The following is a 26426-nucleotide window of genomic DNA, read 5'->3' on the forward strand; positions in this document are numbered from 1 at the left end:
ACTTTATGTCCATGAAAGAGAGGGAATAGCCTTGGGAGTGTTAACTCAGAGGTTGGGATCTGAGCCCCAGCCTGTAGCTTACTTATCCAAGAGGCTCGATCCAACTGCCCGAGACTGGCCCCCCTGCCTTCGAAATCTTGCACCTATTGCAATCATGACAGAAGACGCTTTAAAACTCTCCTTTGGGAGCAAACTAACTATTTTTACCAGCCACCAAGTAAAACAACTCCTAAATGGGAGAGGCCATTTATGGATGTCTGATCAAAGAATCCTCAGATATCAAATAATGCTGATGGAAAATCCAGGCCTCACTATATCCCCTTGTGAGGTTCTTAACCCAGCCACCCTCCTCCTTACCCCCGAGGGCTCTCTCCCATTTCAGTCCTGTCTAGAAACCTTGGACCACTGGACAAAACCCCGAGAGGGATTGTCAGAAGATCCTCTGACCAATCCTGAGGAAATCTGGTACACCGATGGAAGCAGCTTTGTCTTGGATGGAAAAAGAAGAGCCGGGTATGCAGTAGTCTCCAATTTTGAGACCATAGAGGCTAAGCCTCTGCCACCAGGTACTTCAGCCCAATTAGCTGAGCTTGTAGCCCTGACTTGAGCTTTACAGCTGGGAAAAGGAAAAAGAATAGCCATTTACACTGACTCCAAGTATGCCTTTCTGGTGCTACATGCACATGCGGCTGTTTGGAAAGAAAGGGGCCACTTGACCACCGAGGGTCCCCAATCAAATACAGATGATCAGATTCTTCGACTCTTGGAGGCAGTCCATCTGCCCACTGAGATTTCAGTCTCCCACTGTAAAGGACACCAAAAAGGGAACACGGAAGTGGCATGAGGGAACCAAGCAGCTGCTCAGGCAGCTAGGAGAGCAGCATTACAGAACCATGACCTAATAGGGATTGCCACCTTAGTTCCACAGACTAGTCTGCCAGAAACTCCTTCATATACTGAAGGTGAGACTCTTCAAGCTAAGAGCGAGGGCTTTCAAGAAGATCATATGGGGTGGTTCCAAAAGGAGGGACTCCTTTTTCTGCCTGGGAACCTCCAATGGAAGCTGGTTAACTCCTTACATGCCACCACTCATTTAGGAGAAAAGGCCCTCCAAAGATGACTAGAAAGGTCCTTCAGAGGAACAGGCCTCCAAACAACTGTAAGACAGGTGGTCTCCTCTTGTCCCACTTGCCAGTTAAACAACCCTCAAGGAGCTCGAAGACCCCAGCTGGCCCAGCCTGCCCAACGATGTGGGGCCTACCCAGGAGAGGACTGGCAGGTGGACTTCACCCAGACACCAGTTTCCCAAGGGTATAAATACCTATTATTCGTGATAGATACATTCACAGGATGGATTGAACGCTTTCCCACCAGGACTGAGAAGGCTGAGGAGGTGGTAAAAAAACTGCTCCATGAAATCATTCCAAGATTTGGTCTGCCCAGGTCATTACAAAGTGACAGTGGGGCATCCTTTACTTCTAAGGTCACCCAAAGAGTCTCAAAAGCATTGGGCATTACTTATTATCTCCATTGTGCCTGGAGGCCTCAATCTTCAGGAAAAGTAGAAAGAGCCAATCAATTCTTAAAATCAGCAATAAAAAAGATAACCCAGGAGACCTCCCTGGGATGGAAGGAGGCTTTACCAATAGCTCTCCTCCGCACTCGCATTGCCCCTAAGGAACAGGTTGGTCTTAGTCTTTATGAGATGCTATATGGGAGACCTATTGTTTATGTCAATGACCTCTTCCTAGATCCAGAGGCTCAGACCCTCCAGTCTTATACCATAGCCATTGGGCAGTTCCAACAGGATATATGCTTGTGGGGTATGAGCCAGGACCCAAAAGATTCTAAAGAGTCACCACTATATGCTCCAGGAACTCAAGTCCTAATTAAAGTCTGGAAAGACAGGTCCCCAAAGGCTCAACTCCAGCCAACATGGAAGGGCCCCTACCCTGTAATACTTTCTACCCCCACAGCAGTCACATGCTAGTAAAGTAATGCTCAAAATTCTCCAAGCCAGGCTTCAGCAATATGTGAACTGTGAACTTCCTGATGTTCAAGCTGGTTTTAGAAAAGGCAGAGGAACCAGAGATCAAATTGCCAACATCTGCTGGATCATGGAAAAAGCAAGAGAGTTCCAGAAAAACACCTATTTCTGCTTTATTGACTATGCCAAAGCCTTTGACTCTGTGGATCACAATAAACTGTGGAAAATTCTGAAAGAAATGGGAATACCAGACCACCTGACCTGCCTCTTGAGAAATTGTATGCAGGTCAGGAAGCAACAGTTAGAACTGGACATGGAACAACAGACTGGTTCCAAATAGGAAAAGGAGTACGTCAAGGCTGTATATTGTCACCCTGCTTATTTAACATATTATATGCAGAGTACATCATGAGAAATGCTGGACTGGAAGAAGCACAAGCTGGAATCAAGATTGCTGGGAGAAATATCAGTAACCTCAGATATGCAGATGACACCACCCTTATGGCAGAAAGTGAAGAGGAACTAAAAAGCCTCTTGATGAAGGTGAAAGAGGAGAGTTAAAAAGTTGGTTTAAAGCTCAACATTCAGAAAACTCAGATCATGGCATCCAGTCCCATCACTTCATGGGAAATAGATGGGGAAACAGTGGAAACAGTGTCAAACTTTATTTTGGGGGGCTCCAAAATCACTGCAGATGGTGACTGCAGCCATGAAATTAAAAGACGCTTACTCCTTGGAAGGAAAGTTATGACCAACCTAGACAGCATATTGAAAAGCAGAGACATCACTTTGCCAACAAAGGTCCGTCTAGTCAAGGCTATGTTTTGTCCATTGGTCATGTATGGATGTGAGAGTTGGACTGTGAAGAAAGCTGAGCGCCGAAGAATTGATGTTTTTGAACTGTGGTGTTGGAGAAGACTCTTGAGAGTCCCTTGGACTGCAAGGAGATCCAACCAGTCCATTCTGAAGGAGATTAGCCCTGGGATTTCTTTGGAAGGACTGATGATAAAGCTGAAACTCCAGTACTTTGGCCACCTCAGGCGAAGAGTTGACTCATTGGAAAAGACGCTGATGCTGGGAGGCATTGGGGGCAGGAGGAGAAGGGGACGACAGAGGATGAGATGGCTGGATGGCATCACTGACTCGATGGACGTGAGTCTCAGTGAACTCCGGGAGTTGGTGATGGACAGGGAGGCCTGGCGTGCTGCGATTCATGGGGTCGCAAAGAGTCGGACACGACTGAGCGACTGAACTGGTGGCGGAGGGCGGCTGGCGGGTGGAGAAGGAGCCAGAGGCCTGCAGGCGGGAGCTGCCCTGTGAAGGGGAGCCCGGGGCCGGACAGAAGCTCCGACCTTCTCCGCAGAGCTGCTCGCAGCGCTAGTCCCGTCCTGTATGCGGTGTCGCACGGGAAGTGCGCAGCTTGGCGCACACGACAGTGGTTCGTGACCGCCTTCCGTCTGCACGTACAGCTTCCGGAAACCATCAGGAGCCTCAGCACCGTCACCTGAGGCTGTAAATTACACCAGGACGAGCGTCCGGATTTGGAATGAAAAAAACATCTTAGCATTATGCATGTTAGCTACTGCTGAGGTGGGACTGTTAGGGGAAGCACGCTGACTAAAACCGCCCTCCCTGGCCAGGCACCACGGTAACCATTTGCATGAGTTGTTTTATGACTGGAGGTCCTGGTAAGGAACATGGAACTAATAAGCCACCACCCACACGAAGAGTGCGGGAAAGGTCAAAAGGAGACACCACGTGTCCCACCACCTCCCAGAATCCTCCTCTCTGGCTTCCATCTTGGCTGAACAGGGCGTGCACCAGCAGGAAGGACCCTGAGTCAGAACGATGGGCTAAAGACGGCCTGGAAGCTAATCCCATCACGTAAAACCAGAGCCGCGAGCCGCGTGGCAGAGCTGTTCTGGGTCCCCTTACCCTCCTGCTCTCCGCCCAGGTGCCCTTTCCCAGTAAATCTCTGGCTTTGTCAGACATGTGTCTCCTTGATCAATTCATTCCCGAATGTTAGACAAGAGCCTGGCTCTGGGACCTGGTCGCCCTTCCTGCAACAGTCCCACACGCTCTTAACTGTTGCCCAAACCTAATACTGCTCTAGGGTTCCCATCTTTTCTTGCCGCCATGCTGGGCTCTCAGCGTCCTCTTTGTCTGAATCCCGTGTTGACTTCGCCACGGAGACTACCCTCTCTGGGTCTGTGTCTGATCGTACGTTTGAACAGACTCTTCACTCCAACTGCTGTTTCGTCTACCAGTTTTTCTCGTTATCCTTTATGATTTGGGGGGTTTCCATCTTTACCCATCCTTGAGATCGCAAAGATGTTCCCGTCTTTTCGTCACTACTTTTGAAGTTTTGCATTTCACTTAGATCTCAGCCCAGTTTATTTTGCAAATGATTTGGGGAACATTATTTCATGTAACAATTAAAGTTAGATTCTTCCCTCGAATCATGAGCCTTGCTTCCTTAGCTGGCTTGTGGCACCACGTTGCGTGTGCAGCGAGTTTTCTCTGTTTATCTGAGAGAGGGAGAGGGGGAATGTGCATGATTTGGGGCTTCTGTTTCTATGTTAGTATCTCACTGTTTTCATTCATAAAATTTTGTAATACGCTGTAGTAACTCGTAGGAAAAGAGCCAAAATCTGCCCCCCAGAATGTCTTCCAAAAATATACTCTCTCAGTACATTAAAATACAGTAGGTGACTTTTTGTTTTATCTTCATGGAGACATTGTGCTCGCAACTGGACAGTTGCTCTGCGGGACTGGTGCGGCGCTGTGGGCCCTGGGCCTCTGCTCTGCACCCTCCCGTGGACTGCAGCCCTGAGGCTCTCCTGCCCCTTAGCTTTCTGCACCCCGCAGTGCCATTGTAGCAGGAACTTCTGGGGAACAGCGTGTGAGAGGCCCCGTCCAAGGGAGCAGACAGGAGACACCCGTGTGCCGCTCTGACGTGGCCTGTGGCTGATGAGAGATTCTCACAGGGACAGCTCCATCTCACGATGCTGGAAGGGCTGCCTCCTGCTGTCCGTGTTGCTATGGACGCATCTGATGTGCTTCTGGCTCCTGGTACTTTGGATCTTTTTCTGCCTCTGCAGCATCACAGTGACCGGACTTGGGTGAGTCCTTCGTTCCGGCCTTGCTGGGTGCTCTCTGGCTAGAAACAGGTGTCCTCTTCTGGGAGACGTTGGGCTATTTTCTTTAAGTTGTGTACTCTCTGTTTTCTTTTCTTTCTGGAATGCCTGACTTTCAGATGTCAGACTGATCCTTGAGTTTTCTTATTTTCTGTCTCCTCCTTTACCGTGTTCTTCTACTTTGAGATTACCTTAGCTTCCTCCTCCAGTCTTTTGGTTGACTCTGGTATTTCCATTGGACACTAAAACGTTTCTGTCTTCGAGAGCTCTTTCTCGTACTCTGAGCGGGCCTGTCAAGGCCTCCCATTCTTGTTCCGCAGACCTAGCACTTCACTCTCCATCCCTGAAGGCAGCCCTGTGGGTTGATGCTGTGTCCACTCAGTGGCCTGGGGCCACGGTGGGGAGGGCGGAAGCTGTGCTGACGCCCCCACCACCACTCTCCCGAGCTCCTCGTGGTTCCTTCTCCAGAGTGAGTGCTTCCACTGGAACAGATGCTCTGGGCCTGCTCCAGGGTAGACACGCAGAGGATCCTCAAACGTGGCTGAGACAAGGACTGATTCTAACGGGTAACTGTACGTCATAAATTTTTAGCAAGGGAAGAACTGGGTTGATACTTATTTTACAAAGGTCACTGGCAGCAGAAACAAGCAAAATTGGAGGAAGGCAATGCCGAAAGCTGAAAGAGAAGTTAGCTGAGAAATGAGGAGACCTTTGGCCAACACCTATGAAAAATTCGTAAAATAGGATATCAGCCCGGCCTGCTTTATAGAATCATTGTGAAAATGAAATAGATATGGGGAATTTTTTGTAAATAAAAACAACATAAATATAAGATATTATTCACCTTGAGAGTCCCTTGGACAGCAAGGAGATCAAACCAGTCAATCCTAAAGAAAATCAACCCAGAATATTCACTGGAAGAACTGATGCCGAAGCTGAAGCTCCAATACTTTGGCCACTTGATGCAAAGAGCTGACTCATTGGAAAAGACCCTGATGCTGGGAAAGATTGAAGGCAGGAGGAGAAGTGGACGACAGAGGATGAGATGGTTGGATGGCATCACGAACTCGATGGACTTGAGTTTGAGCAAGCTCCGGGAGTTGGTGAAGCACAGGGCAGCCTGGCGTGCTGCAGTCGATGGGGCTGCAAAGAATTGGACACGACTGAGCGACTGAACAACACCAAATTATTCTCCTTGACTTCTGTTCACCCGTATAAAAGCAGCATTCTAAATACGGTGGAATGAAGTAAGTAATGTGAATGTCTTGCCTTAATATTTGCAAAATAATGTCATTAAAATGCTGCATGAGTTACCACCCTCTAAAATATACTGGACTCACATTCCCTCTTATTTGCATTTCAGCACAGAAGTTGGGCCTCTTTGACCCTCCCGCGTTGCCACTGTCGGCGGATGAATGGGACAGAGTGAAGCAGAGGTCCGTTGAGCAGGGGGACTCCATGCAGCCGTGCCCGATATGCAAAGAGGAGTTTGGACTTCACCCGCAGGTGTTTGACGTGAGCCTTAGATAAGCAAGCCTGCGGGCATTCTCCGGTGACTGGACTCTGAACTGGGGATTAAGAGGGTCCACCTTCTTTCTTCAGTCTCTTCCTCCCGCTTGACCCTCAAAGACTCAACATTTTCTTTTCCATTAGTTAAGTTTGTATATGAGAAAGAGCTAAACACCCTCACTGAACAGTCTTATTTACTGATTGCTCTTAATTCTCAAGTACAGAATTTGTACAAGACTGTTCCCACTCCACCGACTGTGCCCAGCAGGGGTGGGGAAACCCAGCTGGCAAGGTGCACAGAGCAGAAGAGTGGGGATCATTTATGTTGTGTTGAGAAATGAAATCCTAAAAGGAAAACCGAGGTCTAATATCTCCAAAGAATCTGTGGGAGGGTTTTAAGTAAAATCTTATAACGATTTTTGTTATGAAAGTTTACCATAGTTAAGACTGATGATAATATAGCTAATATACAATCGGTCTGTGTCATAGGTTTTTTTTTTTTCCTATACATACTTTGACTAATTAAACTTCAATCTCATGGAAGTTAAGGGGCTCTGCTATTCCTAGAATCTTTTTTTGTTTGTTTTTAGCAAATGACCACCCTGAGTAATTTCTCTCATGTGTATCATTATGCTTCCTACACAGAAGCACTAGGAACTTTGCTTTAAAAAAAAAATACAGTAAATATATTTAAAAGGAGGCTTAGAATTCACAGCCTAGGAATCCCAGGCTTCATCTACCAACCTGGCACATGAACTCTCAAACTTCATTTGTTTTAATAAGTTTTTATGGTTAATGAGTTAGTTCACAGTCATAAACTTTTGTTCTTTACTAATTTGAACTCACACATTATTTTAAACATACTTATTATGTTCTAGTTCTCTATCAAGACCTAATCTCTTAGGTACATGAAGGTTGGGTATTTCAGAATGATTGTGGTCCTTAAAGTGCGGAAGTAGCTCTGGGACGATTTAGCCTTTAGTGAAAGAGCCGCGAGGAGTCTTTCTGGCCCCAACAACCTCTTCCAAGTGTCTGCAGCACAGACATTTGGTCCGATGGTGATGTGAGGAAGGGAGGCTTGCAGCTGAATATCTGAAGGGGGAGCAGGGTGTCACACACCCAGCGTTTCTCCCATTCTGCTTTTTATAAACTTCTCACTGTAACAGTTTTGATTATAGATACAGACACGTGTCTCTCGTGTTTCTAGTCATGGTTCTCAGGTTTAGCTCTCCTTTGGTGGTGTTTACTCACTCAGGCATGTCTGACTCTTTGCAACCCCGTAGACTGTAGCCCACCAGGCTCCTCTGTTCATGGGATTCTCCAGGCAAGAATACCGGAGTGGGTTGCTATTTCCTTCTCCCTGGGTAGGATCTTCCCCACCCAGGGACTGAATCCCAGTCTCTTGTATTGGCAAGCAGATTCTTTACCACTGAGCCAACTGGGAAGCCCAGTTTTTCCTTAGTCAGCATTTTCCCAACGTTTGATCATTTCAACTCATGTGTCTCTGAGGTGGGCGTTATATCCCCTAACCGATGAGGAAATAAACACTCCCCGTGATCCACAGCACGCTGCCTCAGGACATGAGCTCAGCAGGGCTGGGATCCAACCCTGACTTCGAGGACACTGTCAGTGTGTTTACCACCATTGAGTCATTCAGTTTTCTTATCTCAGAGAACACTTGCCAATAACAACTATTCATGAACGTTTAATAGTATACTTTAAATATACAGAGTTCAGTTCAGTTCAGTTGCTCAGTCATGTCCGACTCTGCGACCCCATGGACTGCAGCATGCCAGGCTTCCCTGCCCTTCACCATCTCCCAGAGCTTGCTCAGACTCATGTCCATCGAATTGGTGATGCCATCCAACCATCTCACCCTCTGTCATCCCCTTCTCCTCCTGCCTTCAGTCTTTCCCAGCACCAGGGTCTTTTCCAATGAGTCAGCTCTCCACATGAAGTGGCCAAAGGATTGGAGTTTGACTTTCAGCATCAGTCCTTCCAACGAATATTCACGACTGATTTCCTTTAGGATTGACAGGTTGGATCTCCTTGCAGTCCAAGGGACTCTCAAGATTCTTCTCAACACCACAGTTCTCAAAAGCATCAATTCTTCAGCGCTCAGCTTTCTTTACAGTCCAATTCTCACATCCATACATGACTACTGGGAAAACCATAGCTTTGACTAGACAGACCTTTGTCAGCAAAGTAAGGTCTCTACTTTTTAATATGCTATATAAATTAGTCATAGATTTTCTTTTAATCTTTAATTAGCTTTTTAATCTTTAAGGAGTAAGCGTCTTTTAATTTCATGGCTGCAGTCACCATCTGCAGTGATTTTGGAGCCCCCCAAATACACTCTCACTGTTTCCACTGTTTCCCCACCTATTTGCCATGAAGTGATGGGACTGGATGCCATGATCTTAGTTTTTTGAACGTTGAGTTTTAAGCCAACTTTTTCACTCTCCTCTTTCACTTTCATCAAGGGGCTCTTTAGTTCTTCTTCACTTTCTGCCGTAAGAGTCGTGTCATCTGCATATCTGAGGTTATTGATATTTTTCCCCACAATCTTGATTCCAGCTGTGCTTCATCCAGCCCAGCATTTTGTATGATGTACTCTGCATATAAGTTAAATAAGCAGAGTGACAATATACAGCCTTAATGTACTCCTTTTCCTATTTGGAACCAGTCTGTTGTTCCATGTCCAGTTCTAACTGTTGCTTCCTGACCTGCATACAGGTTTCTCAGGAGGCAGGTAAGGTGGTCTGGAATTCCCATCTCTTGAAGAATTGTCCACAGTTTGTTGTGATCCACACAGTCAAATGCTTTGGCATAATCAATAAAGCAGAAGTAGATTTTTTTTCTGGAACTCTCTTGCTTTTTCGATGATCCAAGCGGATGTTGGCAATTTGATCTCTGGTTCCTCTGCCTTTTCCAAATCCAGCTTGAACATCTGGAAGTTCACGGTTCACGTACTGCTGAAGCCTGGCTTGGAGAATTTTGAGCAAGACTAGGTGGACCTTTGTCGGCAATGTTTCTGCTTTTTAATATGCTGTCTAGGTTTGTCATAGCTTTTCTTCCAAGAAGCAGGCTTAAACGATTATAATTTAAAAGGACCCACGTTAATGAGTTTTTGCAATTTAGGCTTCTTGGTGGCAGTAAGTTTCAAGGATCGGTTTTAGAACTTTCTGAGTTGTATTTATTTTGATATTTCTTCCATTCTTCCCATTAAGAAGAGAAGTACAGACTGAATAAAGGGGTGCTGGTGGGCTGAGGGGATGATGCATTAAAACTGGGAGGTTCCCTCAGGCCGGGTGACCCAGGGAAGGCATGGGCCCCCGTGCCTCCCATGCCTTGGAACATGCACTCCTGGCGACGTTTATCTGCTGCACCCCCTCCAGCCCAGCTCCCTCAGAGAGACTTCAGGAACGCGGAGCAGGGGAGTGGGCTGCATGCTGGCTGGCCTGGTCTCACCCTTCCCTGGTCCTTCCTTCTGGAAGAACCAACGGCCTTTCTCTTCATTCAGTCTAAGCTCCTTTGTTCCAGCCCAGAATATCTTTAGACAGTCTGGACATAACATCTCAACCCAGAATATTATAGCATCACCGACTCAATGGACATGAGTCTGAGCAAACTCTGGGAGACAGTGAGGGACAGGGGAGCCTGGCGTGCTGCAGTTCATGGGGTCACAAAGAGTCGGGCACGACTAAGCGACTAACCAACAACGGGATACCATTATTCAGTGGGAATGTGGGCCACGGAAAGGTGGAATTTTCTGGCGGCCACCCTTGCCCTGCATTTAAAGGAGAAAAAGTAATTCATGTGTCTCTGGGATTTAGTGCTCATTAAATTTGAGATAGCAGTTGAGTTGAACAGAGTCCTATGAAAAGGTGTTTGCTTTCTGTCCTCTGCACCCTGCCCCCAGCCTGGGTCCCTGCCAGCTGTGCTCTTTCTTAGGATCTGCCCAGAAATACTTCTCTTTTATAATCATCTCATTTTTAAATATACACTTATTCTGTAGCAATATTCTGTTCGTTTGATGTTTCAGATTGTTGTTAAGTTTCTCTTGTGGAGATTATATACCTGTGCCATGCTAAACTTTAACTCTGAATATTGTAAATATCAAGGTTGTTAATCTGCTTCTTAACTTTTTCAAAGAAGCAACACAGCTTACCTTTCAAAGAGTCAGAACTTTTCTTTTAATTAATGCATTTATGCTGCTTCTCCTTTAAACTAATTTAAGCTTCAAACCTCCTTTGTCTTCTCTGAACAGGTGCTGCTCTCCTGCTCACACGTGTTCCACAGGGTGAGGAGCCCCCTCCGCGCCCCCAGGGAACACGGCACCCTCCGAGCTCAGAGGGCAGGGCTGCCTCTCACCTGGGTGTTTGGTCCCTCACCCCTGTCCCACTCTGGGCGACCCCACGGACTGTGGCCCACCAGGCTCCTCTGTCCATGGGATTTCCCAGACAAGGATACTGGAGAGGGTTGCCTTTTCCTCCTCCAGGGGATCTTCCCCACCCAGGGAGTGAACCTGCATTGGCAGGCAGATTCTTTACCACTGAGCCACCAGGGAAGCCCTCTCTCACTTCCCGGCTCCTGAAAAGAGCCACTTATTTTATCCATAGTCACCACTGACGGCTAGAAATATGGTTTTAGAGTAGGGCTCATCCTGTTTTGGAAATTGTGACTTCTCCGTGGCGTTAGAGCTGCACATGTCCCCACGAGAGAGTGTGGTTAGTGACGTCCACCGGCGTGGGCGAGCCCCGCTCCCTCCGAGTTCACTGCCCGGTCGCCTGAACGCAGGGACATCCACCTTCACACAGGGCTTCTCAGAAGTGTTTGATGTGCCTGCATGTACATTCTTGTAAAATATCGTTTTTCATGAGGAAGGTGTTAACATCTGATGAAACTTCTTCCCTTCATAATCTAAATTGGGCCAAGTCTCATAATTATGCGAGAAAAGAAGACTATAATTACCTGAGAAGTAAAACGTGTTGTTTCTACGTAATTACTCATGAAATTTCAAGTGAAATGTTTTCCTTCAGGCTTGCCTTCAGGCTTTTGAAAAGTTCACAAATAAAAAAACCTGTCCTCTCTGTAGAAAGAACCAGTACCAAACGCGGGTGATCCGCGATGGGGCCCGACTCTTCAGAATCAAGTGTGCGACCAGGTGAGCAGCCCGAGCCCGAGATGTGTGCCCGCCCGCAAGGGGCAGGCCAGCCCGGGCGCGCTCTGGGGACTGCGGGGTGTGGGTCTTCCCTCCGCTGGGGCTGTCCCGGGCTGACAGCGCCTTGTGCCCTAGGATCCAGGCGTCCTGGCGCGGACACGTGGTCAGGAGGTGGTACCGGGACCTGCGGCGGACGGTGCCACCTGCAGATGCCAAGCTGAGAAGGAAGTTCTTTGAAACCAAGGTGGGTGTGACCCTGACGTGCCTGCGGGGCGTGACACCCTGAGCCAGGCTTCAGGTTTAGGCTCTTTCAAACGGTGGAATGCTGGCCCCTTAAACTGGCTTTCAAACCCCAACGGTAAATACTTTCAGATTCCCTTTTCTAGTCACCTCATGAAAGAGAAGTCGCTCAGTCGTGTCCGACTCTGCGACCCCAGGGACTGTAACCCACCAGGCTCCTACGTCCATGGGATTCTCCAGGCAAGAGTCCTGGAGTGGGTTGCCATTTCCTTCTCCTTACATAGAACTTTCCTTACATAGAACTTGTAAAATTGGATAAGGTGAAATTCAGAGCAAGCTTTTGTGTGTCCACCTTATGACAGCGATTTAGATAAACTCATCTCTTCAGAGAAAAGAAAGGGAGCCTGCTCAAGGTTTCACACCTCCTCCTGAGCAACGGAAGGGCCTCCTGGCGTCACCAAAGTGGGAGAGAGTTTTAGAAATAAGTAACTGCAGTTTCTACCTTTTCCTTTAACCAGCTTTTACCTGTGTGTGTGCATATATATTTTGGTCTGTTTAACAACTTCCCCTTACGCGCCTCATACAGAAAGGCCAGGCGCAGAGGAGGGGCCAGCCCCGACCTGCACCCCAGCTCTGCGGCCTCGGGCGACACCCCGGCTCCTGCCTGGGGCCCCGTCTGTGCTGCGAGGGCCGTTGTCTCCCCCACAGAACGGAGGGCCTAGCCCACAGCGGGCACCGGAGACCGCGTTTACTGTAAACGTTACTATGTCGTTCAGGTCGGTCTGTGCGCGGCTTTAGTGCGATTCCGTATTTTGTAGGCGCACCCTGCAGAGGGGATGGCGTTGTGACGGCGTCACCTGGACTCACGGGGGCAAAGCGGCAGTCACACTGTCCTATGCCCGTTGTCTGCGGAAGCACCACTCCCGTTTATTTCCATCCTTTCTAAACGCATCTGTCTTCTAGCCTGCACTCCCACGTGGGATAATGAGCGATAGGAAGTTACCCTTCGCCGTGCAAGGGGTGCCCTCTCTCCGGCTGTGTGATTCCTTGTATCCAGAGCCTAAGGACTGAGCCCCATGCGCTGGGGAGGGGTCACCGTGGGCCGTCGGCCGACCTCCTGCCCGACCTCAGGCTGCGGGGCTGATGTCAGTGTGGTCGTGATGTCTCACGACCCCACCATCCTTCTGCGTGCCCAGGGTGGGAGGCTTCTTCAGTGTCCCTGAAAGTAGGTGGATTTAGCTTGACCACAAAGCAGCGATCATAGCAGATTTTTCTAATGCCCTTTCTGGTTGCTAGGTAACGGTTCCAAGCAAGGTAGCTGTCAGTATGCACAAAAGAAAATCAGAATCATGGCCCATGTGAAATCACCATGCCTCAGACTTAATCGAGAAAGTGTACCTGATTTGCGCTCAGGAGTAGGACACCAGTAAAGGCAGCATGTGAGCAAGCGACGTTAAAATACCGAGTCTCTTGATGACTCAGAGGTTGACGCGGGTGGAGTGAGCCCCTTCTGTGGCCCAGCGCGGCGGGCTGGAGCTGCCCCGGGGCAGCCCCCTTCCCTGGCGGGCGGGATGGCCGCTGGAGGGGGGCAGAAACAGGGAGGAGGCGGCCGTGGACGGGGAATCTGGGGCTCACCCCGCAGGACAGGCGCGGAGGATGTCTGCGGCAGGGGCGCGGCCTGGGCGGCTGCAGGCACCCCAGTGAAAAACCTCCGAGTTCCCTGCCGCCTGGGCCTTTCGCAGGCGTCCCCATTTTACAGAAGAAGCAGCAGATCCGCTAAAACCCCGGATAAGGGACTTGATAGAAAGGACATGTGCCGCCCTCACTGTTTCCTGGACAGTGAGCCTCTCCCCCGAATGGCTCAGGGAGCACCAGGCTCACCTCCTGAGTAGCTCCCAGCTCCACCGAGTCTTCCGTCCTCTCCAGGGAGCCTTGGCCCTTCCCCGCACGGAGCCCCTGTGCTCACCACCCCCAGCCTGGATGGGGCCGCTGTCTCACCTCCACCGGAGACGGCGACCCCGCGTGTTGTGGTTCATTCTGAGCCAGTAAGCGACCGTCTACCATGTTGGTTTTCCTCTTCCTCTTATGTCCCTTCCATGCTTTTCTGCATTCTTAGTCTGACAGTGAGGCTTATTCTCTGTGCTCCTCTTAATAATTTATAAGATATAATAATAATTATTATATATAATTATTACATAAATATATGTGGGCTCTCAAATCAGAAATTATCATTTCCACTTGGAAAAATTTAATGACAGACTCAATAGTCATTTTACCTTCTGTGTATAATTTTTTTATTTTCATGCATCAGTTTAAGATAACTTTGGAAAGCATAGACCACCCATTGCATTCACACGGAGCAGAGTCGAGCGGCTCAGCTGGCTGCACACCCCCCATACTTCATGTCACTCTTCGCCAGAAGCGTTGTAACTTAGTGAAGTTATACTCCTACTTTGTCGCACAAATAGGCATAATTGCCTCTTTAAATTTATGAAATCTAGAATCCCCGGCTCTCTCTGCTAGTTTCCTAGATCTTCTCCACAATATTTTCACACCTCACCCCAGCCCACTAATCCCATTTGGCCATGAACAATAGACATCTGTAAACCCAAACCTCATTTTCAATAACTGAAGACTGAATTTACATCAGGTAGCAGATTGGCAGAAGTATACACTCCTGTCCCTGCTCCTGGTGGCTCCTGGGGGCCTTGGATACTTAAATGCCTTCCTAGGTGGAGCCCAGAGACCGTCCTTTATGATACAGACCACTTCTTATCATTTATTGAATGACTCTTGTGATTTGATGACTTTTCCTTCCTCTTCCAACTTGATGGACTCACTTGTTGAGCTATAAGTATGATCTTGTTCAGTCACAATCGTGTCTGACTCTTTGTGACCCCATGGACTACAGGACGCCAGGCCTCCCTGTCCATCACCATCTCCCGGAGCCTGCTCAGACTCATGTCCATGGAGTCAGTGATGCCATCCAACCATCGCATCTTGTATCGACCCCTTCTCCTCCCGCCTTCAGTCTTTCTCAGAATCAGGGACTTTTCCAATGAAGAGTCACCTTTTCCTAGGGATGATCTAGGAAATGTTAATATACAACATTAAGTGCCAGCATGCTTGTGTGGAATCTGAGAGATGATTAAACTGAGTCACTGAGTTTCATATCACCCAGGAGTCTATGGATACACCCAGACTACACGGATGTACACAGATAACAGTCTGAGAACCATATCAGTAAATTACTGTGAGCTGCTGGGTGGAAGATTGTTGGGGAACTGCATTTTTCACACACAGTCTCAAAGGAACCACCCCAGAGATGAGTCAGAATCTATCAGGAGGAGAAGTGCAAACACTGGAAACGTGCAGTAATCCTCTTATAAGCCCAGGGCCCACGATGCCAGTCACTGGGCAGATTGACCCTGAGCCCCTCGTGTGCGTGTGGAGGGCTGGGACAGAGCTGCGCCTTTGCACTTACACACCTGAGCCCAGCCACAGGGGCCCCTGTAAGCAGGTGGACCCGAAATGAGAAATACTCTGTGAAACAGCTGACTTCAACAGAACATGTCATAAAGAAAAAAAGAGGAATGTTCTTGAACAAAGATACTTGAGAGATATAACATTTAAATGTCATGAAAAGTCTTTGACTGGATCCTGGGTCAACAGTAAACATGAAAGGAACGCGAAAACCAAGCAACTGTGACAGCGCCAAAGGAGCTCAGTGACCCTCCCGATGACTGACTCCAAAGACGTGGGGATCCAGGGTTTACATGGAAGAGAACTCAGACGTCTTGAGGAAGCTCAGTGAGCTACCATAAACACAGAAAAACCATTCGACAATCTCAGGAACACAACATGGAAACAAAGTGAGAAATTTAACAGAGTGATAGAAAAATTAAAAAGAACCAAGAAAATTCTGGAGCGGAAGTATACAATGAATGAAATTTAAAAAAAAAAAAAAAAAAAAACTTTAATAGAAGGCCTAAACAGAATGTTTCAAACAGAAGAGTGTGAGTTAGAAGACAGAAGTTCTGAAATTATTCAGTAAGGGGAGAACAAAGAGAAAGAGTGACGAAAGCATGTGTGATCCTTGGAGTACGTTAGAAGGATCAGTGTGTAAATTACTAGAGCCCAGAAGAAGAGAGGGCGAGGAGGCAGATAGTATACAAAGAAACAGTGGCCGAGAACTTCCCAGATGGGGGAGAGACTTAGACATCCAAGTCGGTAAACCTCATAGGTCACCAAACAAATGCAATTTAAAGGGACGTTCTCCTAGACACATTATAATAACTGTCAGAAATCAAAGGCAGCATCTTAAAAGCAGCAAGAGAAAATAAGCTTATAACTAACTTAAGAAAATGCCCACAAGCTATCGGTGGGTCTCATCAGACTCACAGGCCAGAAGGCGATATATTCAAGGTGCTAAAAAGAAAAAAAAACTGCCAAGCAAGAATCCTCTGCTAGCAAAGATGTCCTTCAGAAATGAAGGACAGGCAGCAAAGCCTGCCCCAAACAGATGGCAGCTGGGGGTCTTCATCTCTAGACCCGCCTCCTGAGAACCTTGAGTTTTTCAGGCTGAATGCTGATTTCAGGAAGGACTCTGTGGCCCGTGGACTGCAGCCACCAGGCTCCCCTGTCCATGGGCTTGCCCAGGCCAGAATACTGGAGCAGGCTGCCCTTTCCTACTCTGGGCAATCTTTCTGACTCAGAGAGTGAACCCTTGCCTCTTGTGTCTCCTGCATTGGCAGGGGTATTCTTTACTACCGCGCCACTTGGGAAGTCCAGTCAGTAACATGGGGACATATGAAAGAGAGCACACTGTCAAATTCAGAATCCTCGTGATACTGTGATACTGTGCGATACTGCTCCCTTGTAAAGGCTAAAGGACAAAGTATTAAAAATAACCATAGCTACAGTAATTTCTCGGTGAATATATTTGTCAGTACTATAAAAGAGGGAAATTATATAGTATTTGTCAGTACTATAAAAAGATGTCAATTGTGACATCACATACGTACGAGGGGGAAGTAAAGGGTGGAGTGTGTGCACTCAGTTATCAGTGCATCTGTGCGATGCTTCATGGAAGCCTCGTGGCAGCCACACAGCAGAGCCCTGCCATAGACACGCTGAGTTAGAGAGAAGGCAAGAGAGCGCTCCACTCCGCAAGACCTTCAGTCACAAAGGACCAGGGAGGGAGGAAGAGAGGAAGACAGGGACTCGGGTCAGACAGGAGGCAGTAGGGGGCGCCCGGAAGTCCTTACCTCGCAGTGATGACTCTCAATATGAATGAAGGAATTTGTCCAATCAAAAGGCATAGAATGAGCAGATGCATTAAAAAGCAAAACTGCCTACAGAGAGACTTGCTCTACCAGTAAAGGCGCAAATAGGCTCACATTGAAGGGACAGAAAAAGATATTCCACGCAGGTAGAAACCAAGAGAGCAGGGGTAGCTGTGCGTCTGTAAGATAAAACAGACGGTAAAGCTGCAGCAGACAGAGAAGACCATTGTATAAGGATGAAGTAGTTAATCCAGACAGGATGTGACCAAAACTAACCCAGAATGGGTGAAAGACTTAAAGCCTGAAACCACAAAACTCTTAGAAAAAAGCACAGAGGGAATCTTGGCACTGATCTTGGCCGTGATATTTTTGGAGACAACACCAAAAGCACAGCCAACAAAAGCAAAAATAAATAAATGGTCCACCGGAAACCATCGCAGCATCGTCATATCAGCTACACCGGAAACCAGCGCAACATCGTCATATCAGCTACACCGGAAACCAGCGCAACATCGTCATATCAGCTACACCACCGTCATATCAGCTACACCGGAAACCAGCGCAACATCGTCATATCAGCTACACCGGAAACCAGCGCAACATCGTCATATCAGCTACACCGGAAACCAGCGCAACATCGTCATATCAGCTACACTCCAACACAAATAAAGCATTTAATTAAAAACCTAATTGAGGGGAAAGGAGGGAAGAGAGAAGAGAAGTTAGGGATGGAAGCCAGATTTCTCCGAAAGTGTTCAGTTTGTGTTTTTATTGATTAAATGTTCTTAATAACTAAAAAGTAATAAATAAACTACATCAAAATAAATAGCTTCTGCACGTCACTGGAAACAGTCTACAGAATGAAAAGAGACAACCTAAAGAATGGGAGAAAATATCTGCAAATCATAAATCTCATAAGGGGGTTGTATTCAAAATATATAAAGAACTCATACAACTCAACAGCCAAAAATACCCAACCATCTGGTTTTTTTAAAATGGGCAGAGGCGGTGCCTAGGCACTCTTCTGAAAAAGACACACACACAGCCAACAGATGCATGAAAAAGGTGTTCAGCCTCAGGAATGATCAGGGAAATGCAAATCAACACCAGGGTGATACCACCTCCCGCCTGTTAGAATGACTAATGGAAAGGCGAGAAAGAACAAATGTTGGTGAGGACGTGGAGGAAAGGGAACCTGGGCGCTGCTGGTGGGAATGTAAATAGGTACGGCCTCCATGGAGACCGCAGGGAGGTACTAACGCTTGAGTAAAAGCAGGACTACCACCCAGTAGTTCCAGTCCTGCGCATCTGACCATCTAAGGGAGAAATCAAGAGCTCAGAGGGACTTCTGCACTCCCACGTTGATGGCAGCATTATGCACGTCAGCCATGACCCAGAAGCAGCCTGAGTGTCAACAGATGAATGGCCAAGGAAGACGTGGTGCACTTACGGTGGAAGGCAGCCCTGAGAAAGAAAGCAAGGCTACCATTTGCACCAACACACTTGAACCTTGAGGACATTATGCTAAGTGGCGTAAATCAGAGAAATATGATGCGATTCCACTCGTGTGTGAAACCCGCGAAAGTCCAACTGACAGAAACAGAGCAGAACGGTGGTGGCCAGGGCCACGGGAGAGGGGCGGGCAAGGGGAGATGCCAGTTGGAGGGCAGCGTCGGCTGTGAGATGCCCTGTGCTCAGCCTGGCGGTGGCCGTCAGCAACACTATCAGATGCTTGAAAGCTGCCAGGAACGTGGATCAGAAATGTCCTCACCACAGACAGGAAATGGTGTTAACTCACCCTTCAGTACCTAAGAGACTCGGGTTTGACCCCTGGAGTGAGACGACCCCCTGGAGGAGGGCACAGCAGCACAGTCCAGTATTCTCGCCTGGAGCATTCCTTGGACAGAGGAGCCTGGGATGGCTGTGGGCTACGGTCCACAGGGTCCCAAAGGGTCGGCTCCGCGTGCACGCACCCTCCTGAGGGTCGGCTCCGCGTGCACGCACCCTCCTGAGGGTCGGCTCCGCGTGCACGCACCCTCCTGAGGGTCGGCTCAGCGTGCACGCACCCTCCTGAGGGTCGGCTCAGCGTGCACGCACCCTCCTGAGGGTCGGCTCAGCGTGCACGCACCCTCCTGAGGTAATTGCTTCCCAACATGTAAGTGCATTGAGTCATCACACTGTACCGGAAACTCACACGACGGTATACATCAGTTCTGTCCCAACAAGGTTGTAATGAGGTAGCACATCCTTGCTAAATATCAAAATATATATAAAACTTTGGTAACTGAGATTCTTGTGAAACGACAGACAGACAGGTGAAGAACCAGTAGAAAATCACCCACCTCGGTGTCCAGAGATTCTAAATCTACAGTCAGGAGACACAGCAGATCAGTGAAGAAAAAGACCTATTGAAAAGAACGGTTAATTTCGGCATTCATGGGAAGGAGAAAAACAGACGTTACTTCATACCTTATCCTCAGAAGAGTTCCATATTAATTACACAAATACTTTCCAAGAGAATATATAAAATTACTAGAAGGCAACAGATGACGCACCAGGCCCTGAGCTGTGCCCGCCCAGGGCCCAGGGCAGCGTGGCGACCCGTGTGCGCTGGGAGCTTAGCAGACCCTCCTGACGTTGCCGCTGGAGCCAGGGGTCAGCGGCCGCCACCGTGCCGAGCTGCTCAGCAGAAAAGCACGGACACGCTGATGGCCAACGGGGTGAAATGATCGTCTTTACCTGAGTTTTAGTAACAACGGAGCATTGGCTTCTATTAATACACAGATTGAAATACACGTTATTCAGGGGGTTGGGGTATTTTCATGTGCTTTTTAAAAGATGCGATCCTGTGAATAGAATAAGTATCTCTCGGTGCAATACCGTAACAACCTAATAAGAGAGATGTTAGACACGAAACAACCGTGAGCTCTGAGTTAGTGAAGAAAGAAGTCATCTTCCAGAGGTGCCTTTAGAAAAAAGACTTTCATCTCAGTTCAAAAGGATACCCTATTAAAGATAATTCAATGGCATTTTTCTAATGATGGAGACTCTTGAGAGTCCCTTGGACTGCAAGGAGATCCAACCAGTCAATCCTCAAGGATTTCAACTCTGAATATTCATTGGAGGGACTGATGCTGAAGCTGAAGCTCCAATTCTTTGGCTACATGATATAAAGAGCTGACTCACTGGGAAAGACCCCGATGCTGGGAAAGACTGAAGGCAGGAAGAGAAGGGGGCAACAGAGGATAAGTTGGTTAGATGGCATCACTGACTCAATGGACATGCATTTGAGCAAACGCCAAGAGATGGTGAAGGACACGGAAGCCTGGCATGCTGCAGCCCCTGGGGTCACAAAGAGTTGGAAACAACTGAGTGGCTGAACAGCAATGATGGAAACAGAATTTTATTATTTTCATCAAGAAACAAACATGTGTTTCAGTTTTTAAAAAAAGTTTGAGCTGATTGTTTTCCTTTAAATGCCTATAAAAATACTTTAACTTGAGCTTGTCAGTATAATGAGCCTTTCAAATCTGGAAATCACAGGTTAAGAGATTTAAAATAAAAGTGTAACTCTTGGCCCTGGATTCTCACTGTCTTCATCTTGACAGTTTTTCAGAACCAGATGTGTGTCCCAAACAGAGCCCAGCTTCAGAGGCATTGGGGTCTGCAGGTTCCCTAGTGATAGATCCAGTAAAAGATAAACCCCAAAGCCGCGGCAAGCAAGGGGTTCATCAAGGCCCCAGCGGGCGGGAGACCAGCCCTGTGACAGGGACATTCCAGGAGCGCCAGGCGCCTGCACGGGCCTGCCTTTGGCTCTGCCTTCTGACACCCGCGTGTTCACCCCATCACCCTCCTTGCACAGAACTGTAGATCAGTGCGCCATTAGGGACCCAGTGTCTGAATTTCAGAAATCTGACAGTTTACAGAGCAAAATGGGCAGTAGCTACAGTATCGAATATGGTACGTTTATCATTCTCTGTAGAACCAGGGGTCCTTTAAACTGGCGGTGACTTGTGCAACCAGAAGCCGCATTTCTAAGCTGTATCTCCATACTGACCACTGGCGAGAGTAAATGTAAAATCATCTTATATTCAGTCTAAAAAACTGAAATTGCCAGTAACTAGAAGGAAGAAACCGCATGACCTACTTCACCGCCCAAGGCCGACAGATGGGTGCATTTCGGCCCGGCCGCCTCCGTGGGCCTGTGAAGTCGGGGCACTGCAGCGGGGTCCCCTCTCCTCGCAGCCCCTGCAGCTCCGTACCTCAGGGGTCTCCTGCTGTCCAGAGTCTGCTGGTGATCAAAGAGAAACCACGCCTCCAGCAGACTCATTACCAACTTTCAAAAACTGTCCATTGGGCCAAGTAAGAGTTAAACCCAGGCATCTCATGGAGGCCCTCAGAATCATCTGGTAAGACTGAAGGGCTGTTTCAACAGCAGGAAAGCTAGAAGTACCTGACCACACTGAATTGTTCAGCTCTAGAAGTTCCACTCCACTGAATTCCCTTTTTTTTTTCCTTGTCTGGCAGATAGGTGAAAACTTCTCGCCATACCTGGGGACTACTGGCCTGGTTCCCTTCAGGGAAAAGAAGGCTAATCCACAGAAAGGAAAGGCAAAGCCGGGGTGAGACTGTGATATTTTTAGGCACCACACATGAGGAAGTGCTCCTTTCCTTTAAAGTTGCAAGACCTCACCAAGATGGATATGTCTTTAATACTCGAGATTAGATTAGCTCCGGCCATTCTATTTTTATAAATCAATTCGTCTTTCTTGTAAAAGAACCCTGGCCTTGCGTGCTCGCCCTTCTGTCTCAGGGCGATTAATAAGGGGAATTAATGAGGTCTTCTCCCGCCTCAGCTGCGGTGCGTCTGCTGGGTGTCAGCAGTCTAGCAGAAGGCAGAGGTCATCTCTCCACAGTCACGCTCCCCCAGCCCAGGCTTTGTCTTGGCAGAGCTGCCTTGCCTGGAATACCCCTGGCACATTCCTGACGAGACGGAGCAGGGCGGAGTGAAGCTGCGCCACACCGGAGGTGGCTCAGACACCAGGCGGGGCCGCGCTAAGGACGGCAGGGGGTCGCCTGCTGAGCCCGAGCCCCGGGGAAGCGTGCGGAGCGACCCCGCGTCCGCGGCGCCCGCGCGCGCAGGGCCTGCAGTCCGCGGCGACCCCGCGGGCCGGGCGCGCTCCCGCGCCGACGGCTGAGCCCAGATCAAAGCCGCCCGGGGAGGTCACGAGAGCCGCCGCGCTCACGCCTGTCGCAGTGTGTACAGAACGCCCGAGTGTCGCCCAGAATGCAGTGGTCGGTCCTTGAGTGCCTTTGATCCTTATCTGGGAGTTCTGCTAGCATATGTCATATAATTGAGGTATGGCCTTTTATTGCGGCAATTAAAACTTTTCAAATGCATTATATTATCTCCACCCGAGCTAAAAGTCGGGGCCATTGTTTAGAAAGCGAGGTGAGGGGTCTGTCAGATGCTGCGGTTGACTTTAGGGACGGCCGCTCCCAGCCCCGCCCCTGGGAGGGTGCTCCAGCTTTTTTTTTTCATTCCATCTCACCAAACAGCATAATGGTCTTCACGTTTGCTCAGCCCTTTTGACTTCCTTTATCACATAGAGATGGCAAACATTCTGTTGCTAACTTGAAGTGGCTCCAAGCAGCAAGACGGGAGGACATTAAACCAGTAAAAGCTTATCAACGGATTCACTGATACGCTGTAAATTCCAGGCGTTTCGCTTTGCTTTTGAGGGCAGCCGTAAGTCAACACATTAGTAAGCAATTGCTGACATCAAGATGGATGCTCAGAGGGGCCCCTGGGCAGGCAGAGTTCACCTGGGCACTCCTGGGAGCGGGTCTTCTTTACTCTTCCCCGGGGATGTACTTGTAAATGACCAGTGATTGCTCTAGGTATCAGTTACCTGAATCCGTAACTGCTTAATTTATCAAATATATGAAATGTGAGGCTTAGAAAGAGAAATAGAAGATACTCATTTTTAATGGAAAATTTTATGTACTTTGTATGCTTCTGTAGAATTAATATTAACCACTAGTTTGAAAACTAGAAGCCAATCATCTTCATGTGTGTGCTTTCCAACCACTAAAGGCCTCTGACCCACGTGACAGTGAGGGCTTAACAGGAGCAGAAGGATGCTGCTCAGGCAGGACTCTGGTCTGTAAGAAATATTTAATAACAGCTACACTTCTGACGTGGCCCTGACCTGGCCACAGCATAGTCAGTACCCATTTGCTAATTTAACTTTTTTTAGGATATTATTCTTGCTAACTTTTCAATACTTGAAGCGCAAGAGTGAAGACAGTCACGCCAGCTCACTTCTAGAACTGCGCCGCAAGTGCACACAGAAGGCTTTTCCACGTGTTTATCAACAAGCTAAAGCCAGTGTTACAGGCCAAATACTGAGGCTTTATTGAGCCTTAGCACTGGAAGTTTGTTCAGAATCTTCCCACACCGACAGTGTCCTCTTCTCAACCCCACGAGGAGACCGCAGGGCACTCCTGCAGAATGTGTACCCGGGGGGCGGGGGGCGGGCCGGGCCATGTGGGCCTTCATTCCTCACCTGTTGCAAATTTCAAGGCAACGTTTTTGTTGAATGCCAAGGGCCTCCCCAAGGTGAAGCGGAGGAGCCAAGAGATAAGAAATACACACAGGAAGAAGGAAGGAGCCCTGGCCGGTGACAAGTGTCAGCGGAAGGAGCCAAGAGAGCCCTCTGGGCGGCCAGGCAGAGCGCTAGCCTGGCCGGAGAAGCGCGGCGGGGAGCCGGCGGAGGGAGCGGGCCGGCCGGGGCAGAGCCGAGCAGGAAGGCTCGAGGAGAGGCTGCCAGGAGGCCTGAGGAGGGGAGCCGGGGTCAGAGGCGGAGTGCGCGGTGGGCCGGCTGGCGTCTGCCCACCATCCCACCTTTCTTTTGAGCCGAGTGCCCAGCTGGTCAAGGAACAATGTGGTCCCTCTCCCCGCTGGGCCACAACCGGCTCCTCCAGGCCGTCTGTGCTCTCACCCCTCACCTGTAAAAGCTAACCGGCAGGGCGAGGGCACAGTGCTTCAGCTTAGGTTAAATAACCTGCATTTTTCCAGTTTTTAAAAAAAATTTATTTTTTATTGAAGGATAATTGCCTCACTGAATTTTGCTGTTTTCTGTCAAACATCAACTTGAATCAGTCATAGGTATACACATCCCCTCCCTTTTCAACCTCTCTCCAGTCTCCTGCCCCATCCCACCCCTCTAGGTTGATTCCGAGCCCCTGTTTGAGTTTCCTGAGCCATACGGCAAATTGGCTATCTATGTTACATATGGTAGTGTGAGTTTCCACGTTACTCTCTCCATACATCGCACCCTCTCCTCCCCTCTCCCCAGGTCCGTAAGTCTGTTCTCTATGTCTGTTTCTCCATTCAGTTCAGTTCAGTTCAGTTGCTCAGTCGTGTCCGACTCTTTGCAGCCCCTTGAACTGCAGCACGCAGGCCTCCCTGGTCATCACCACTGCTGCTGCTCAGTCGCTCAGTCGTGTCCGACTCTCAGCGACCCCTCGGACAGCAGCCCACCAGGCCCCCCGTCCCCGGGTTCTCCAGGGAGAGCACTGGAGTGGGTGCCATCGCCTTCTCCAATGCGTGAGAGTGAAAAGTGAAAGTGAAGCTGCTCAGTCATGTCCGACTCTCAGCGACCCCGCAGACGGCAGCCCACCAGGCCCCCTGTCCCCGGGTTCTCCAGGGAGAGCACTGGAGTGGGTGCCACTGCCTTCTGTGGTCTGTCACCATTGCTGCCCTGTAAATTAAGTCTCCAGCACCATTTTTCTAGATTCTGTATATGTGCATTAGAATATGATATGTATCTTTCTCTTTCTGAGTTAACTTCACTCTGAATAATAGGTTCTAGCGACTTAGCAGCAGCTGCAGAAGATTCATCCACCTCATTAGAGCTGACTCAAATGTGTTCCTTTTTATGGCCGAGTAATATTCCATTGTGTATATGTACCTCAGCTTATCCATGCATCTGTCGATGGACATCTGAGTGCTTCCATGTCCTAGCCATTGTACATAGTGCTGCAGTGAACACTGGGATACATGTGTCTCTCTCAGTTTTGCTTTCCTCAGGGTATATGCCCAGGAATGGGATTGCTGGGTCATATGGTGGTTTTATTCCTAGTTTTTTAAGGAATCTCCATACCGTATTCCATACTGGCTGTATCAATTTACATTCCCACCAACAGTGCGAGAGTGTTCCCTTTTCTCCACACCCTCTCCAGCATTTATTCTTTATAGACTTTTTGATGATGGCCATCCTGACCAGTGTGAGATGATATCTCATCGTAGTTTTGATTTGCATTTCTCTAATAAGGAGCAATGTTGGGCATCTTTTCATGTGTCTGTTAGCCATCTGTATGTCTTGTTTGGAGAAATGTCTGTTCAGGTCTTTTCCCCACTTTTTGATTGGGTTGTTTTTCTGGTATACAAGCTGCTTGTATATTTTGGAAATTCACCTTTTATCCGTTGTTTCATTTGCTATTATTTTCTCCCGTTCTGAGGGTTGTCTTTTCACCTTGCTTATAGTTTCCTTTGCTGTGCAAAAGCTTTTAAGTTTAATCAGGCCCCAGTTGTTTCAGTTCAGTTCACTCAGTCGTGTCCGACGCTTTGCGACCCCATGGACTGCAGCACGCCAGGCCTCCCTGTCCATCACCAACTGCTGGAGTCCTTCAAACCCATGCCCTTGAGTCGGTGATGCCATCCAACCATCTCATCCTCTGTCGTCCCCTTCCTTCTCCTCCTGCCCTCAATCTTTCCCAGCATCAGGGTCTTCTGAAATGAGTCAGCTCTTCACATCAGGTGGCCAGAGTGTTGGAGTTTCAGCTTCAGCATCAGTCCTTCCAGTGAACACCCAGGACTGGTCTCCTTAGGAGGGACTGGCTGGCTCTCCAGTTGTTTACCTTTGTTTTTATTTCCATTACTCTAGGACGTGGGTCATAGAGCATCTCGCTTTATGTCATCAAGTGTTCTGCCTATGTTTTCCTCTAAGAGTTTTATTGTTTCTGGTCTTACATTTAGGTCTTTAATCCATTTTGAGTTTTCTTTGTGTGTGGCGTTAGGAGGTGTTCTAATTTCACTC

General features: G+C 48.4%; 1 protein-coding gene across 6 annotated transcripts in view; it reads left to right on the forward strand.

Moving 5' to 3' along the window:
- RNF32 (ring finger protein 32) overlaps window positions 1-26426 on the forward strand; it is a 39470-nt gene that overhangs the window by 7764 nt on the left and 5280 nt on the right. For 4 of the 6 annotated variants that reach the window (XM_059885598.1, XM_024990691.2, XM_059885600.1 and 1 more), the window contains 4 exon segments: window positions 6488-6630; window positions 10904-10936; window positions 11676-11800; window positions 11933-12041. In XM_059885598.1, the coding sequence (XP_059741581.1) occupies window positions 6488-6630; window positions 10904-10936; window positions 11676-11800; window positions 11933-12041 (410 nt within the window). 6 annotated transcript variants of the gene reach the window in all.

Source organism: Bos taurus, chromosome 4 (genome assembly GCF_002263795.3).
Source record: "Bos taurus isolate L1 Dominette 01449 registration number 42190680 breed Hereford chromosome 4, ARS-UCD2.0, whole genome shotgun sequence".
Lineage (NCBI taxonomy): Eukaryota > Metazoa > Chordata > Mammalia > Artiodactyla > Bovidae > Bos > Bos taurus.